The 17,807-nt window shown below is 44.2% G+C and overlaps 2 protein-coding genes across 6 annotated transcripts in view; one reads left to right on the forward strand and one right to left on the reverse strand.

Moving 5' to 3' along the window:
• Window positions 1-1,364, reverse strand: part of SNX25 (sorting nexin 25) — a 150,001-nt gene extending 148,637 nt beyond the window's left edge. Inside the window, exon 1 of the mRNA XM_050792586.1 lies at window positions 1,134-1,364. Within this exon, the coding sequence (XP_050648543.1) occupies window positions 1,134-1,187 (54 nt within the window). The 5' untranslated portion in view covers window positions 1,188-1,364. The remainder of the gene's footprint in view (window positions 1-1,133) is intronic.
• Window positions 1,365-1,581: 217 nt separating this feature from the next.
• CFAP97 (cilia and flagella associated protein 97) overlaps window positions 1,582-17,807 on the forward strand; it is a 47,463-nt gene continuing 31,237 nt past the window's right edge. For 2 of the 5 annotated variants that reach the window (XM_050792595.1, XM_050792593.1), the window contains exons 1-2: window positions 1,754-1,919; window positions 16,734-17,794. In XM_050792595.1, coding sequence (XP_050648552.1) covers window positions 16,750-17,794 — 1,045 coding nt within the window. In that variant the 5' untranslated portion in view covers window positions 1,754-1,919; window positions 16,734-16,749. Of the gene's footprint in view, window positions 1,920-16,733; window positions 17,795-17,807 lie in introns of all 5 variants that reach the window. The other 3 variants (XM_050792591.1, XM_050792592.1, XM_050792590.1) reach the window with 3 other exon arrangements.

Genomic DNA, 17,807 nt, shown 5'->3' on the forward strand with positions numbered 1-17,807 from the left:
GCCTCTCAAAGTACAGGGGATTATAAGTGTGAGCCACCGTGCCGGCCGACCACAGTTTAACAACTATCCCTGGAAAGTGGTGCCAACGTAGTTTTATTAAGCACTTAAAAAAAAGTGAAATGCTTTCTTTTTTTTTTTTTTTTAAGACACGGTCTTACTCTGTTGCCTAGGCTGGAGTGCAGTGGCACAATCTTGGCTCCCTGCAGCCTCCACCTCCTGAGTTCAAGCGATTCTCCTGTCTCAGCCTCCTGAGTAGCTGGGACTACAGGCTCACACCACCACGCCCAGCTAATTTTTGTATTTTTAGTAGAGACGGGGTTTCACCATATTATTCAGGCTGGTCTTGAACCCCTCTCAGGTGGCCCACCCGCTTCAGCCTCCCAAAGTGCTGGGATTACAGGCGTGAGCCACCACGCCCAACCAATGGTTTCTTTTAGGCAACAAAAAGAGAATTGATTATACTTTTGGTAATTAAGACCAACAAGTACAAAATGCATTGTGAAGGACGAAAACAGACAATCTTTACTGGAACTCCCCAGGACAGGGTAAGACCCATATTTCCTACCCTTCTTTGCACTTAGGGTATGAACAATATTTATTGAGTACCTACTGGATTGGGTACTATTGCTGCTATAACAAATTACTACACATTTAGTAGTTAAAACAACACAAGTGTATCGTCTTACAGTGCTGAAGGTCTTAAGTCTAAAATCAAAATTTGTGGGCTCGGGTTCCTTCCGAAGGTTTCAGGAGAGAATCCGTTTCCTCCTTTTGCAGCTCCTACCTGCACTCCTTGGCTCATTACCTCTTTCTGACATCACTCCAGCCTCTAGCTTCTGTGCTCACAGCTCCCACTACTGACTTTGAACTTCTTGTCTCCCTCTTATAAGGACCTTTGTGATTCCGTTGGGTCCACTGGATAATCCAAGTTAATCTTCCCATTTTGATCCTTAATCACATCAGCTAAGTCCTGTCTGCTACATAAGGTGACATATTCACGTGATGTGGGGATTAGGAGGTACACATTTTTGGGGTGCCATCATCCTACCATACCTGAGAGTTCAACGAGAAGTTATTGCATTCAATATATTCTGCAGAGATCATTTTTACCTTAGATTGTTTTAACTACCCACCTCGTGGACCCCTCGGCAAAGGTCTTTCCATTCTGCTACCAGCCTCTGGTCCATAGGACGAACTAGTGGTATGAACAGAACTTTGCTGATAGAAAATATCACAAACACACAGCCGCCGTCCTTTTTTATTCTTGTTTTGGTAGAGAATTACAAGATAATCAAGGCAGCTTTCCCTATTAACTCACGATAACAACGGGGCCTACCCGCGTCGCCCTAGGCAGCCGGGAGCAGCAGTAATGCCTCTAGGGCGCCCTGGCAACCACGCGGGCTGGACCGCCTTCTTCCGCGGCTCTTCTCGTGTGCGCGTCCCTGGCCCGGCCTCCAGCTCCGCCCGCGTGGAGCCCCGGCCTGGCCGCCTGCCCGCCGCGCTCTGTGACGCCCGCCGCGAGGGCCGCGCGAGGCCCGGCGTGCGCCCCCGCCTCTCCCGAAGCGCCGGGCCTCGCGCCGCCCCTCCTTTCCCTTTCCGCTCTCTCCGCCTCCGGAAGCGCGGGCGCGCGGCGCCGGGAGCCCGTTCAGGGTCGAGGGAGTGCGCCAGCGCCGCGCGTGGGGCTGTGGCGGCCGCGGCTCTCAGGTGAGGGGCGCGCGAGCGGCTCCTGCCTCCCTGCTCGCGGGGTCACGCTCCTTTCCGTTCGAATCCGTTTCCCCGCTCCGGAGCCCAGGCGGCGGCGAGTACTCGGGGTGGGTTTAACGAAGCCTGCGCGGGCGGTGGGAGGCCGCGCCCCCACGACAGAGGCGCCCGTGGCGGCGGGTCCCGGCGCCGCCGCACCCCGTTCCCCGGCGAGAACGGTGGGTCCCGCCCTCTCACGCGTTCCGGGTGGCGTTGAGGGTCGGGATCATCCCTAAATTGAGATTGGGCCGCGACCACATGCAGGGCCCTGACGACTGCCTCCTACCTCTCAGTACTCGAACCTATCCCACGAGGCCCGAGGGACCATTTGCCTTCCGGGGACGGTAGGGGGTGTGGACAAGAGCCCAGAGTTCCTGGAAACAGGTGTTTAATTTGGGCCGGGATTTTCATGTACCCAATTGGGTATCTTGTTGGAGGCCTATTGTACTATTTAACTACAGAAATGTCACAGTAACAAGATGACAGTTTAAAAAGTGTCCGGTGCTTTTCTGTGTATTTTCCTGATGTTCGGTGAAAGCGCTAGTCGGGTTACTGCTGACTGTAGGACCTGGCAAGTGGGGCGTGTCCAGTGACTCCCAGGCAGCTTTGGTGAAAACTTGCCTCTGTCTCTATTTTTATTTTTTGAGACAAGGCCTTGCTCTGTGTCTCAGGGTGGAGTGCACGATCATGTCTCACTGCAGCCTCCCAAGTCCTGGGCTCAAGCCATCCTCCTGTCTCGGCCTCCCAAAGTGCCGTGATTACAGGCGTGAGCCACGCCCCTCCTGGCAAAGCTCTGTCTTGATTGAGCACCAGAGGGTTGTTATGGGCTGATGAACTATCCTTTAATTTTACCCTTTCCTAGTCTGTTGTAAAGAGAGTCTTAACTACTTTATTAAGTCATTTTTCTTATTTATTCTCTGTGGTAAATTAAATCACTTCGTAGTAAATGTTATCAAAAGAATTGCTTAGTGGATGGGATTGTTGGGTAAATTTTCCTGTAAATTAAGTCACATGAGTGTTTAAATCTTTACAATAACGCTGACCAAAATTTAAACCTGAAAAGTCTCACAGGCACCGGACTACGCACCATGGCGCGTGAACTGTGGCCATTTAGGGAGGCAGCCGGCTTCCAGCTCTTGGGGACTTGTATGACCTTACCATGGATGCAGATAAAGGCATAGTTCTGGTGTGTGTATCTGGAGGGGTGGGGGAAGAGGACAGCAAACTATCAAGGAAACTAGGCTGAAACACGGTGATTTTTTTTTTTTTTTTTTTGAGATAGGATCTCACTCTGTTGCCTAGGCTGGAGTGCAGTGGCCGGATCTCGGCTCACTGCAGCCTCAGCTCCCAGGTTCCAGCGATTCTTCCACCTCAGCCTCTGGAGCAGCTGGGACAACAGGCGAGAGCTACAATGCCCGGCTAATTTTTGTATTTTTTGTAGAGGTGGGGTTTGGCCATGTTGGCCAGTCTGGTCTCAAACTCCTGGGCTCAAGTGGTCTGCCTGCCTGGGCCTCCCAAAGTTACAGGTATGAGCCTATAACATAAGCCACCACGCCCAGCCATACACATACAAGGCGATTTTTCTGCCCTTGTGGGTAGCAGAGAGCACGGCTCAATCTTAAATCTCCTAACTCCAAACTCCTTTGCAGGATAAACAGTCCAAAATTTGAATGACTAAATTCGTCAGGTTTCCATCGGGTACTGGGGATACAAAGATGAGGAAGTGACGAGGAGCTCCCCAGTCTGGCAAGGAGACAAGTGTAGGGGACGGGGGAGGGAAAAACAAAAACCTTTTTCCTGCAGCTGGGGCTCCAGAAGTTAAACTTACCAGACAGGGGAAAAGGCATACGTATTTTATTTTATGTTAATTTTCACAATGACACAGGGCTTTTCTAGAAAAGAAGTGGCTAGGCCAGAAAGTTTCTATACAGTGTTTAAAAGATGATAAACTGTGGAGATGTGACATGAAGAGATCTTAAAACCAGGTGGAGGATTAGATTTCTAGGGGTTTAAACCATGGGAGTAAATAAAGGCATACCTTGGAGATATTTTAGTTGGTTGCAGACCACCACAATAAGTTAAATCTCGCAGTAAAGCAAGTCACATGAATTGTTTGGTTTCCCAGTGCATATAAAAGTTTACACTAGACTGTGGTCTGTTCAGGGTATAATGGTATTATGCTTAAGAAATGTACATACCTTATCTAAAAAATAATTTATGGCTAAAAAATGGCTGTCAATCATCTGAGCCTTCAGGGAGTTGTAATTTTTTTTGCTGGTGGGGGGTCTTGCCTCACTGTTGATGGCGGCTGACTGACCAGGGTGCTGAGTGCTGAAGGTTGGGATGGCTGTGGCAATTTCTGAAAATAAGACAATAATTAACTTTGCTTCATTGACTTCTTTTCACAAAAGATTTCTGTAGTTTGTAATGCTGCTTGACAGCATTTGATCCACAGTAGAACTTTTCTTTTTTTTTTTTGAGACGGAGTCTTGCTCTGTCACCTGGGCTGGAGTGCAGAGGTGGGATCTGGGCTCACTGCAACCTCTGCTTCCCAGGTTCAAGCAGTCCTCCTGCCTCAGCCTCCCAAGTAGCTAGAATTACAGACATGGACCACCACGCCCGGCTAATTTTTATGTATTTGTAGTAGAGATGAGGGTTCACCATGTTGGTGAGACTGGTCTCGAACTCCGGACCTCAAGTGATCCACCCACCTCGGCCTCCCAAAGTGCTGGGATTACAGGCGTGAGCCACAGCACCCAGCCTCACAGTAGAACTTTTAAAACGAGGTCAGTCTTCTCAAACCCTGCCGTTGCTTTATTAGCTAAGTATGCTGAGTATTCTAAATCATTTGTTGTCATTTCAACAATGTTCACAGCTTCTTCGCCAGGAGTAAATTCCATCTCAAGAAACTTTCTTTGCTCATCCATAAGAAGCAAGTCCTCATCTGTTCAAGTTTTATTATGAGATTGCAGCAATTCAGTTACATCTTGAGGCACTGCTTATTTTTTCTTTTTTGAGACAGGGTCTTGTTCTGTCACCCAGGCTGCAGTGCATTGGCATGATCACAGGTCATTATAGCCTCAACCTCCCCAGCCCAAGTGATCCTCCTGCCTCAGCCTCTACAGACACGTGCCACCACACCCAGCTTTTTTTTTTTTTTTTTTTTTTTTTTTTTTGAGACAGAATGTCACTGTCACCCAGGCTGGAGTGCAGTGACACGAGCTCGGTTCACTGCTGCAACCTCTACCTCCCAGGTTCAAGTGATTCCCATGCCTCAGCCTCCCAAAAGTAGCTGGGATTACAGGCATGTGCCACCACACCTAGCTAATTTTTAGTAGAGACGGAGTTTCACCGTGTTGACCAGGCTGGTCTCGAACTACTGTCGTCAAGTCATTTGCCTGCCACAGCCTCCCAAAGTGCTGGGATTATAGGTGTGAGCCACCGTGCCCAGCTAATTTTGTAGTTTAGTTTTTTCTTTTAAGAAATGGGATCTCACTGTGTTGTCCAGGCTGATATAAAACTTCTGGGCTCAACTGGTCCTCCTGCCTCGGCCCTCCAAAATACCAGGCTCCACTTCTAATTCTAGTTCCCTTGCCATTTCTACCACAGCTGCAGTTCCTTCCTCCACTTAAGTCTTGAATCCCTTAAAGTTATCCATAAGGGTTAGAATCAGCTTTTTCCAAACTCTTGTTGATATTGATATTTTGACCTCCTCTGAATCATAAGTGTTCTTAATGGGGAAAGTTTTCAATTTATTTTGCTCAGATCCATCAGAGGAATTAGTATTTATAACCAATACAGCCTTACAAAATACATTTCTTGAAAAGTAAGACTTGAAAGTTGACTTACTCCTTGATCCATGGGCTGCAGCATGGATGTTGTTAGCAGGCGTGAAAACAACGTTAATCTTGCACATCTTCATTAGAGCTATTGGGTGACCAGGTACATTATCAATGAGCAGTAATATTTTGAATTTTTTTGTCTGAGCAGTCGATCTCAACAGTGAGCTTAAAACATTCAGTGAATTATGGCTGTAAATAGGTGTGCTGTGATTTGGGCTTTTTGGCTTTTTGTGTTATATATAGACCACAGGCAGAGTAGATTTAGCATAAATCTTAGGGCCCTTAAGATTTTTTCTTTTTCTTTTTTTTTTTTTTTTTTGACAGAGTCTTGCTACCTCGCCCAGGCTAAAATGCACTGCCACAATCTTGGCTCACTGCAACCTCTGCCTCCTGGTTTCAAGTGGTTCTCGTGCCTCAGCCTCCCCAGTAGCTGAGACTATTAATATAAAAATTAGCCCGGCTAATTTTTGTTATTTTTTGTAGAGATGGGGTTTCACCATATTGGCCAGGCTGGTCTCGAACTCCTGACCTCAGGTGATCTGCCTGCCTTGGCCTCTGAAAGTGCTTGGATTATAGGTGTGAGGCACCGTACCCAGATTTTTTTTTTTTTGAGACGGAATCTTGCTCTGTCACCCAGGCTGTAGTGCAGTGGCCCGATCTCAGCTCACTGCAACCTGCCTCCTGGGTTCAACCTATTCTCCAGCCTCAGCTTCCCAAGTAGCTGGGATTACAGGTACATGCCACTACGCCTGCCTAATTTTTCTATTTTTTGTAGAGACGGGGTTTCGCCATGTTGCTCAGGCTGGTCTCCATCTCCTGGCCTCAAGTGATCCACTCATCTCAGCCTCCCAAAGTGCTGGAATGACAAGCGGGAGCCACTGTACCCAGCCTAAGGGCCCTAATATTTATGAAATGGTAAATGAGCACGGGCTTCATTTTAAAGTCACCAGCTCCATTAGCCCTTAACAAGAGTCAGCCTGTTCTTTGAAGTGTTGAGACCAGGCATTGACTTCTTCCTCTAGCTATGAAAATCCTAGATGGTTAGCATCCTTTTCCAATAGAAGACTGTTTCATCTACACTGGAAATCTGATGTTTATTGTAGCCACATTCAGCAATTCTCTTAGCTAGATCTTCTGCAGCTTCTCCATCAGCACTTGCTGTTTTACCTTGTACTGTTGTTTGTTTGTTTGTTTGTTTGTTTGAGACAGAGTTTTCGCTCTTGTTGCCCAGGCTGGAGTGCAATGATGCAATCTCGGCTCACTGCAACCTCCGCCTCCTGCCTTCAAGCGATTCTCCTGCCTCAGCCTCCCGAGTAGCTGGGATTACAGGCATATGCCACCACACCCGACTAATTTTGTATTTTTAGTAGAGACAGGGTTTCACCATTTTGGTCAGGCTGGTCTCGAACTCCTGACCTCAGGTGATCTGCCCGTCTCAGCCTCCCAAAATGCTGGGATTACAGGCGTGAGCCACCATGCCTGGCTTGCCTTGTACTTTTATGTTATAGAGAAGACTTCTTTTCCTTCCTTCCTTCCTTATTTTTTTTTTTTAAGACAGAGTCTGTGTCACCCAGGCTGGAGTGCAGTGATGCAATCTTGGTTCACTGCAGCTTCTGCCTTCCCAGATCAAAGGATTCTCATGCCTCAGTCTCCCGAGTAGCTGGGACTTCAGGCTCCCACCACCACGCCTGGCCAGTATTTGTATTTTTAGTAGAGATGGGGTTTCACCGTGTTGGCCAGGCTGGTCTTGAACTCCTGACCTCAAGTGATCTGCCCACTTCAGCCTCCCAAAGTGTTGGGTTTATAGGCATGAGCCACCACACCCGGCTGAGCAGCCTTCTTTTCTTAAACCTCTTGAGACAGCCTCTGGTAGCCTGAGATTTCTATATCGTCTTTACCTCTCTCGGCCTTCATAGACTTAAGCGAGTGAGGGCCTTGCTTTGGACTAGGCTTTGGCTTAGGGGAACGTGGTGGCTGACTTGGTGTGTCCAGACCATTCGGACTTTCTCCATATCAGCAGTAAGGCTGTTTCGCTTGCTTATTCCTGTGTTCGCTGGAGTAGCAGTCTTAATTTCCTTCAAGAATTTTTTCTTTGCTTTCACAACTTGGCTAACTGGTGCAGGAGGCCTGCTTTTGGCCCGTCTCCTGGACTTTCAACATACCTTCCTCACTAAGCTTAATCATTTCTAGCTTTTGATTTAAAATTTTCTAAGGGATGGGAGTTGGAATGATTTGGACGTTAAGTGGACTTTTAGGAAAATTTCAACTTTTCGCGGTGGCTCACACCTGTAATCCCAGCCCTTTGGGAGGCCATGCGGGTGGATCCCGAGATCAAGAGATCAAGATCAAGACCATCCTGGCTAACACGGTGAAACCCCGTATCTACTAAAAATACAAAAATTAGCTGGGTGTGGTGGCGGCGCCTGTAATCCCAGCTACTCGGGAGGCTGAGGCAGGAGAATCACTTGAACCAGGGAGTCAGAGGTTGCAGTGAGCCGAGATTGTGCACCACTGCGCTCCAGCCTGGGCGACAGAGCAAGACTCTGTCTCAAAAAAAAAAAAAATTAAATTAAAAAACAACTTTCCTATTAATATATTTGCCAGTAAAATCCAGCAGAGACATTCAGTGTAATAGTCACGTGGCTGTTAATAAGTTTATATAAATATGTGTAATATTAATTCTGGGCCAAGAATTAATTGAAACTTATTACTTGATTGTGAGTTAGTAAAAGTGCTCTTTTGTTATGTTTAAGATCTCTTCATTTCTTCAGACAGTGTAATCATCCATCTCTTATAGCTAATTTTCTGATTTCGGTTTCTTCAAATTTCAAGAAAATGTTTATTTTTTATATTTGTAATTTAAACTATATGTCTTTTTTTTTTTTTTTTTTTTTTTTTTCAATTAAGAGGGAGTCTCGCTCAATTGCCCAGGCTGGAGTACAGTGGCAAAATAGCAGCTCACTGCAACCTCTGCCTCCCGGATTCAAGCGATTCTCCTGCCTCAGCTTACTGAGTGGCTGGGATTACAGGCACCTGCCATCACACCCGGCTCATCTTTGTATTTTTTGTAGAGATGGGGGTTTCACCACGTTGGCCAGGCTGGTTTTGAACTCCTGACTTCAAGTTATCCACTCCCCTCAACTTCCCAAAATGCTGGGATTACAGGCACGACCCACTGTTCTTGGCCTTAAACTACATTTCTTCAACTCTGGCTCCTGATTTATTTTAGTGAGGCCTTAATCTATTAGCTGAGTTTCCCTAGACACTGTCATATTACCTATGCCACTTGACACTGTCTAGTACCACCCAAAGTTTAAACTTTCATTCCATCTTATATGTATCATAGTACATTACTTTTTGATGAAAGCTTTTTATCTCCATAGATGAGTGGCATTTCAAACCCTTGCCTGTGACTCTCGGGAATGTGAAGCTAGTTTTACATCAAGGCCTAGTGCACACCATGCATATAAGTAATAGAAACAACAGTTTCATGAAACTTATTCTTATAATACGTAATGCACTCTTTTTTTTTTTTTCTTTTGAGATGGATTCTCCCCCTCTGTCTACCAGGCTGCAAGCACAATCTCAGCTCACTGCAATCTCCGCCTGCCGGGTTCAAGTGGTTCTCCTGCCTCAGCCTCCCGAGTAGCTGGGATTATAGGCGTGTGTGACCACACCCAGCTAATTTTTTATATTTTTGGTAAAGACAGGGTTTCATCATGTTGGCCAGGCTGGTCTTGAACTCCTGCCTCAAATGATCTGCCCGCCTCGGCCTCCCAAAGTGCTGGGATTGCAGGCATGAGCCACTGTGCCCGGCCTGTAATGCACTCTTGATGATTACACTCTATTCTACTTCTTTGTCAGTTTAATGATTGACATGAGCTACTTAATTGATTTTACACTGGATTGTGACCCATAGTGTATAAGATATTACTCTAGGCTATGCTGTTAAACCATTTACTTTTGAAATTTGAAGAAACTTAATTTAAAAATTTTAATTGCAAAGATATTCTTTTCTTAACCACACAACACAGTAAGAAAGGAAAAAACAATAAAACCTCAGTTCTTTTTAGAGTCCAGAATGCTCACCATTACACTGTGGGGTATCCACAATTCTTTTTATTCCACTCCTTGACATTTTGTTTTCAAAGGTGAATTATCTTACAAAAAAAGGTGACATTTTTGGGAGTTTAATGACAGTGTTATAAGACCGATTCACCATTCAGTGGCTATTTTAGTTTGTTTTTCTTTTTACATTCAAGTGGGCAAAATTAGATTATGATCAGCCACAGTCTTTATGTTTGTGATGATCCATGATCGCTGGCCTCTATCCAAGTTTTTCTATTTCTCCTTCCCCTGACCACACTACTCCTCTCCCCTCCCCTCGTGGGTTATACTCATGTTTAATGTATGTCTTTCCAATCCATGTTCTATAACTTGGCTTGTATGTTTGTGCTTATGAAGAACATAGCATTGTTTTGTATATGTTTTAAGTTTTATGTAATTGTATCATTGCTTGCTTGCTTATTTATTTATTTTGAGACAGGGTCTTGCCCTGTAGCCCAGACTGGAGTGCAGTGGTTAATCATGACTCATTGCATTATCAACCTCCTGGGCACAAGTGATCCTCCCACCTCAGCCTCCTCAGTAGCTGGGACTACAGGCACACCACTATGCCCAGCTAATTTTTATTTTTTAATTTTTTGTAGTGACGAGGGCTCATTATGTGGTCTGGAACTCCTGGGCTCTGGGCTCAAGCAATCCTCCCACCTTGGCCTCCCTAAGTGCTGAGATTACAGGCGTGAGCCATGGTGCCAACCTCGTTGGCTTTTTAAATTCTGCTTTTTTATTCAATGTTATTTTTTTAGATCTCAGTGTATCCTTTTTGGCAGATATATGCTTACACAATTTGTTTATTCATTTTCCTCTTAATAGACAGTGAAGTTGTTTCTCTTGCATTGCTATTGCAAACAGTAGTGGATGCTGTGCTGTGGTGAACATCCTGTGTACATGCCCAGGATCACACAACTGGGAAGTAGCAGAATCATATTTTGAGTCTGGGTGTGTCTGACTCCATTCATTCCTTTCAACCACTGAGCAGACTCCCACACATCACTTATCTGCCTAATTTATTACACAAACACTATTATGGTAACAGTAATGGCACTATAATGGGATTGTGTGTCATTTTTCTTTTTACAGGTCAATTCTTAATTTATGGCCTCCTCCCCTTTACTTTTGCTTTAACTGTAAATTATATTATTCAGTATAGAAAAGTTTTGTATTCTGTATTTTTCATGTTCATACATCATCTAAATCAAGGGTCTACAAGCTGGGCACAGTGGTGTGCGCCTGTAGTCCCGGCTACTCTGGAGGCTGAGGTGGGAGGATCACCTAAGCCCAGGAGTTGGAGACTGCAGTGAGCTAGAATCCTGTCACTGCACTCCAGCCTGGGCGATGGAGTGAGGACCTGTTTCTTCAAAAAATTTAAATAAAATCAACCAGGGATCTACAAACTTTTCTTTTTTTTGAGATGGAGTCTTGCTCTTGTCACCCAGGCTGGAGTGCAATGGCGTGATCTCAGCTCCCTGCAACTTCTGCCTCCCATGTTCAAGTGATCCTCCTGCCTCAGCCTCCCTAGTAGCTAGGATTACTTAGCCTCCCTAGTAGCTAGGATGCACCACCACGCCTGGCTAATTTTTGTATTTTTAGTAAAGAAGGAGTTTCACCATGTGGGCCAGGCTGGTCTTGAACTCCTGACCTCAGGTGATCCACCCGCCTCGGCCTCCCCAAGTGTTGGGATTACAGGCGTGAGCCACCACGCCCGGCCTACAAACTTTTCAGTAAGGGATCAGATGGTGAGTATTTTAGTCTCTGTGGGCCATAGGGTCTCAGTCACAACTACTCAGCTCGGCAGTCGTAGTGTGAAAGCTGGGAGAGACAATACCTGTGCCCGTGAGTGGGGATGTGTTCCAGTAAAATGTTATTTACAAAAACAGACGGCAGACAAGATCTGGCTTGTGGACAGGTACTTTGCTGACTCCTGATCTAAGTGATTATGTTAACAGTAATATTTATAGATAGAAGCTTTTCAGTGTTACAAGTAATGCTAGAATTCCCTTTATTTGTCTATTTATTTATTTATGAGATGGAGTCTCTCTCTGTCGCCCAGGCTGGAGTGCAGTGGTGCGATCTCAGCTCACTGCAGCCTCTGTCTCCTGGGTTTCAGCAGTTCTCCTGCCTCAGCCTCCTGGGTAGCTGGGATTACAGGCACCCACCACCACGCCCAGCTAATTTTTGTATTTTTAGTAGAGATGGGATTTCACATGTTGGCCAGGCTGGTCTCGAACTCCTGAACTCAGGTGATCCACCCGCCTTGGCTTTTCAAAGTACTGGGATTACAGGCATGAGCCACCACTCCCGACTTCTAAAGAGTCTCCCTTTGTTGCCCAGGCTGGTCTTGAACTCTGGGCTCAAGTGATCCTCCCACCTCAGCTTCCCAAAGTGCTGGGATTACAGACGTGAGCCGCTGTGGCTGGCCTCCTAATAAAGTTTTGTTTTGTTTTGGTTTTGGTTTTTTGAGAGAGAGTCTCTCTCTCACCCAGGCTAGAGTGCACTGGCACAATCTCGGCTCACTGCAAACTCTGCCTCCCGGGTTCAAGCAATTCACTTGCCTCAGCCTTCTGAGTAGCTGGGATTACAGGCGCATGCCACCATACCTGGCTAATTTTGTGTGTTTTTAGTAGAGATGGGGTTTCACCATGTTGGCCAGGCTGGTCTCAAACCCCTGACCTCAGATGATCTGCCCGCTTTGGCCTCCCAAAGTGCTGGGATTACGGTTGTGAACCACCGTGCAGGGCATCTTTTTTCTTTTTAGTATAATATCTTTAGGATAAACTTTCAGAACTGACGTTACTGATTCAGAAGTTTTTTTTTTTTTTTTTTTTTTTTTTTTTGAGACGGAGTCTCGCTCTGTCACCCAGGCTGGAGTGTAGTGGCTGATCTCAGCTCACTACAAGCTCCACCTCCCGGGTTCACGCCATTCTCCTGTCTCAGCCTCCCGAGTAGCTGGGACTACAAACGCCCGCCACCTCGCCCGGCTAGTTTTTTGTATTTTTTAGTAGAGACGGGGTTTTACCGTGTTAGCCAGGATGGTCTTGATCTCCTGACCTCGTGATCCACGCGTCTCGGCCTCCCAAAGTGCTGGGATTACAGGCTTGAGCCACCGCGCCCGGCCTGATTCAGAAGTTTTTAGTTTTTTTATGGCTCTAAAAGTGCCAGATGCCTTTTGAAAGAGACAAGTTTCAGTTTGTATAAATTACTTGAGACAGCTGGGCGCAATGGCTCTCACCTGTAATCTCACCACTTTGGGAGGCTGAGGTGGGCAGATCATTTGAGGTCAGGAATTTGAGACCAGCCTGGCCAACATGGTGAAACCCCATCTCTACTTAAAATAAAAAATTAGCCGGACGTAATAACTCATGCCCGTAATCCCAGCTACTCAGGAGGCTGAGTCAGGAGAATTGCTTGAGGCAGAGTTCGAAGTGAGCCGAGATCATGCCAGTGCACGCCAGCCTGGGTGACAGAATGAGACTCTCTCTCAAAAAAACAAAAACAAACAAAAAAACTTTATTAGGAGGCCGAGCACAGTGGCTCATGACTGTAATGAGCACTTTGGGAGGCTGAGATGGGAGGCTCATTTGAGCCCAGAGTTCAAGACCAGCCTGGGCAACATAGGGAGACTCTGTCTCTAGAAAATAAAGAAGAAGCTGGGCACGATGGCTCATGCCTGTAATCCCAGCACTTTGGGAGGCCAAGGTGGGCAGATCACCTGAGTTCAGAGTTTGAGACTAGCCTGGCTAATATGGCAAAACCCCATCTCTACTAAAACTATAAAAATTAGCTGGGCGTGGTGGTACATGCCTGTAATCCCAGCTACCTGGGAGGCTGAGCCAGGAGAGTCACTGAAACCTGGGTGGTGGAGGCTGCAGTGAGCCGAGATCCCACTACTGCACTCCAGCCTGGGTGACAGAGAGAGACTCTGTCTCAAAAAAAAAGGGAGAAAGAAAGTAAGAAAAACCCGGGTGTGGTGGTACATGCCCATAGTTCCAGCTACTAGGCAGGCTGAGGTGGGAGGATCACTTGAGCCCAGGAGTTGGAGACTGCAGTGAGCTAGAATCCTGTCACTGCACTCTAGCCTGGGTGACAAAACAAGACCCTGTCTCAAAAGATAAAACATAAAAATAAACTTTATCAAGTATCTGTCTTTTAAGGATTTGGGATAGAGACTTCCCTCTGTCAGTTTGAATTTTAAAATGAGAAGGCATTAATCGATGCTATGGAAAATAGTAAAACTGGTATTTTAATGTTTGTTAGGTATACATTTATAATCTTAAATTTTAAGATCTTCTTACACATTAGAATTTTAAAACTCACTTGTATTTTGCTTAATCTTCATTTAGCTGATAAAATATATTAAATTTTCCTAAACGTTGTATACCATTTGCTAACTTAACATCACAAATTTTTATTGTTTAGATTTTTTTTTTTAGGTACCTCAAACTGCTGGCTAGGCACACTTACAAACCTATCAAAGGAAATCTTCCTAAGCACTTAGATATTGTTTATAAAACCAGCTAAGTCTAAACTTACTGATTTAATCAATTAGATTCCCTTCTGTGCTTAAATGTAGATGACAGTTTAATTTTTATGAATCTAATACGTCAGAGTCTTTTCAACTCTTCGAAACACTAAAGACAAGCAGAATTAACCCATGATAAAATGTATTGCCACACATACCTTAACCTGTCATGTTAATTTATCACAATAGTATTAATACAAGTTTGACTCACTTTTAAATTATATCTATACTTTAAAAAGGATTTTTTTAAGGTTGCACAGTCACTTAAGCAATTAAAGGCTGCAGAGTGTTGTGGCTGGTTTAGGATACAGATTACATAATTGTTTACTCCTTGATTTGATGTAAAATAGAATTAATTATAATATGAATATAGTGAGCACATAATTGCATTTTTTGCTATTTTTGTTTTGTTTTGTTTTGTTTTTAAGATAGAGTCTCGCACTGTCGCCCAGGCTGGAGTGGTACAATGGCGTGATCTCGGCTCACTGCAATCTCCACCTCCTGGGTTCATGCCATTCTCCTGCCTCAGCCTCCTGAGTAGCTGGGATTACAGGTGCACACCACCACACCTGGCTGATATTTTGTATTTTTAGTAGAGATGGGGTTTCACTATGTTGGCCAGAGTGGTCTCGAACTCCTGACCTCGTGATCCACCTGCCTTGGCCTCCCAGAGTGCTGGGGATTACAGGCATAAGCCACCGCGCCCTGCCCTTTGCTGTTTTATTATTGGAAATTATTTTATTGTCACTGTTGAATATCAGTGTGTACTCATGGCTTCTCATAGAAATTATTTTTTCATTTTTATGTATACTTGTCTTTTTTCTTTTTCAGTGCTGAATTGTCCAACGTGGACAGTGGAAGCCCCTTTAAACTGATCCTCTGTTTGATTCCCGCCACCCCAGGCATATTTATGAATATTGTGCTTTCTGGCAACAATAAGCTGATCCAGGCTCTTCGCTCCAGAAATGCAGTCCCCTGCCTGCCAAGGAGTCCTGGGGTTTTTTTAGTGGAGAATAGCATTAGAAGGTCAATTCTGATCTTAAGGTTATCAGTAATGGATAATGTGACACAGCTGCTTTGACCACTGTAATAACAGATTAAAAAAATTTTTTTAAAGACTATGACCTTATAGTGATGTTTCTAATTTAACTGTATGGAATATTAAAATATTTTAAATCAATGTTTTTATCATAGTAATATATAAATTTACAGGTCAACTAGTAATTTAAGGTCTATAACAAAAACAGTGGTCTCTAAGGAAAAAAACACACAAAAATCAAGTGGTCCCTGCCCCATAATAAAGGGAACTACTTTGAACATTTTAATCCATTTTTTGTAATACTTAACTCCGCGTGTCTGAATAATATGCCTTGATTTTTCCATTTTAGACAGCCATTGGCTGTCTGCTGTGAAATATCTCTTATATCAGACCCCCTTTAACACAGTGAGACATATACTCTTCCCCTTTCATTTTCTACGTGTGCTTTTGGCACAGTTTGTGATCACACATTCAGAAGTTTGACATACCTGTGCAGCCTGTCTGTGTGACTTAGAACTTTTGTTCCTCTTCAAGAAGGGATGGGGAACCTTGACAAGAATCATCTCCTTGTCTCTGCTGCTTCCTCCCTAACTGCGGTAAAGGAGCAGAAAGGGGACAGAGACAGCAAGTCCTGAAATATGTTAGGCAGTCCTCACTGCACGGCTTCCACTAGAATCGTGTGTGGACTGGTTTAGCTGGTCCTATGAGATTTTTCTTCTTTTCCTTTCTTTTATTTTTTTGACTTTTATTCTCAAGGGAGGTGACCTATGAGTTTTTTTAACTCTATCCTTTCTTATTCTAAACTCTAATTGTATTTAATTTGTATATTTTTTGGGTTTTTGTTTTTGTTTGTTGTTGTTGAGACAGAGTCTCGCTCTGTCACCAGGCTGGAGTGCAGTGGTGTGATCTCTGCTCACTGCAACCTCCACTTCCTGGCTTCAAGCAATTCTGCCTCAGCCTCCCGAGTAGCTGGGACTACAGGCACGGGCCATCACGCCCCGCTAATTTTTGTATTTTTGGTAGAAACGGAGTTTCACCACGTTGGCCAGGATGGTCTCGATCTCTTGGCCTGGTGATCCGCCTGCCTTGGCCTCCCAAAGTGTTGGGATTACAGGCGTGAGCCACCGCGTCAAGCCTTTTTCTTTGTTTCGTTGTACTTAATTTATAGAAGGCAGATTATCCTTAAGGTTCGCTTAGGTATCCATGTTTGTGACATCCCTGCCTTGATGATCTGTTATTTTCTTGTGAACTTAATTATGGGACTTTTTTATTTTTCAAATAATTGGTAGAACTTGTTACTCATACAACCCCATCATCATTTCACTGAGTTACTTTTTTGTTGTTTTTATAATTTTTTTTTTTTATATATTAACCACACTTGTCAGTTTGGGAAAATAATTATTGTATACAAATGGAAAGTATTTGGAAATCACTCTTTAGTCTGATGTTTACCTTTTTTTTTTTTTTGCAGATATATTTTTGCCATCATGGATCAGTTTGGAGATATATTAGAAGGTGAAGTTGACCATTCTTTCTTTGACAGTGACTTTGAAGAAGGAAAGAAATGTGAAACTAACTCAGTTTTTGACAAGCAAAATGATGACCTGAAGGAAAGAATAGATAAAGATACAAAAAATGTGAACTCGAACACTGGAATGCAAACAACAGAAAATTATCTTACTGAGAAGGGAAATGAAAGAAACCTGAAACTTCCCCCAGAACACCCTGTAGAGAACGATGTTACACAAACTGTAAGTTCTTTCTCATTGCCAGCCTCTTCAAGATCAAAAAAATTGTGTGATGTTACAACAGGACTTAAAATACATGTGTCCATTCCAAGTAGAATTCCCAAAATTGTAAAAGAAGGTGAAGATGATTACTACACAGATGGAGAGGAAAGCAGTGATGATGGGAAGAAATACCATGCCAAGTCCAAGTCCACCAAACCATCTACCAACGTTAAAAAAAGCATAAGGAAAAAGTATTGCAAAGTTAGCTCCTCTTCCTCCTCCTCTTTATCTTCCTCATCTTCAAGTTCAAGCACAGATTGTTTAGATGCAGGGTCTGATAGCCATCTATCTGATTCATCTCCATCATCCAAGAAACATGTATCTGGTGTAACCCTCCTGTCACCAAAACAGAAGTATAAATCAGAAATAAAATCGACAGAAACACAGCCTTCAAGTATGACACCAAAATGTGGCCACTACCCTGAGGAGTCTGAAGATACTGTGACCGACGTAAGTCCCTTATCAACTCCAGACATTAGCCCTCTTCAGTCTTTTGAACTGGGCATAGCAAATGATCAAAAAGTGACAGTTGAAAAGCAAGAAAATGTGAGCCAAGAAATATATGAAGATGTTGAGGATTTGAAAAATAATTCAAAATATTTGAAATCAGCCAAAAAAGGGAAAGAAAAACATGAGCCTGGTCTGTCCTCAAAGTCGTCTTCAGTGTTAGACTCCAGTTTGGAGCACAGACATAAACAAAAAGTCTTACATGACACAATGGATCTGAACCATCTTTTGAAAGGTAATTTTCTTTT

This window comes from Macaca thibetana, chromosome 5 (genome assembly GCF_024542745.1).
Source record: "Macaca thibetana thibetana isolate TM-01 chromosome 5, ASM2454274v1, whole genome shotgun sequence".
Classification (NCBI taxonomy): Eukaryota; Metazoa; Chordata; class Mammalia; order Primates; family Cercopithecidae; genus Macaca; species Macaca thibetana.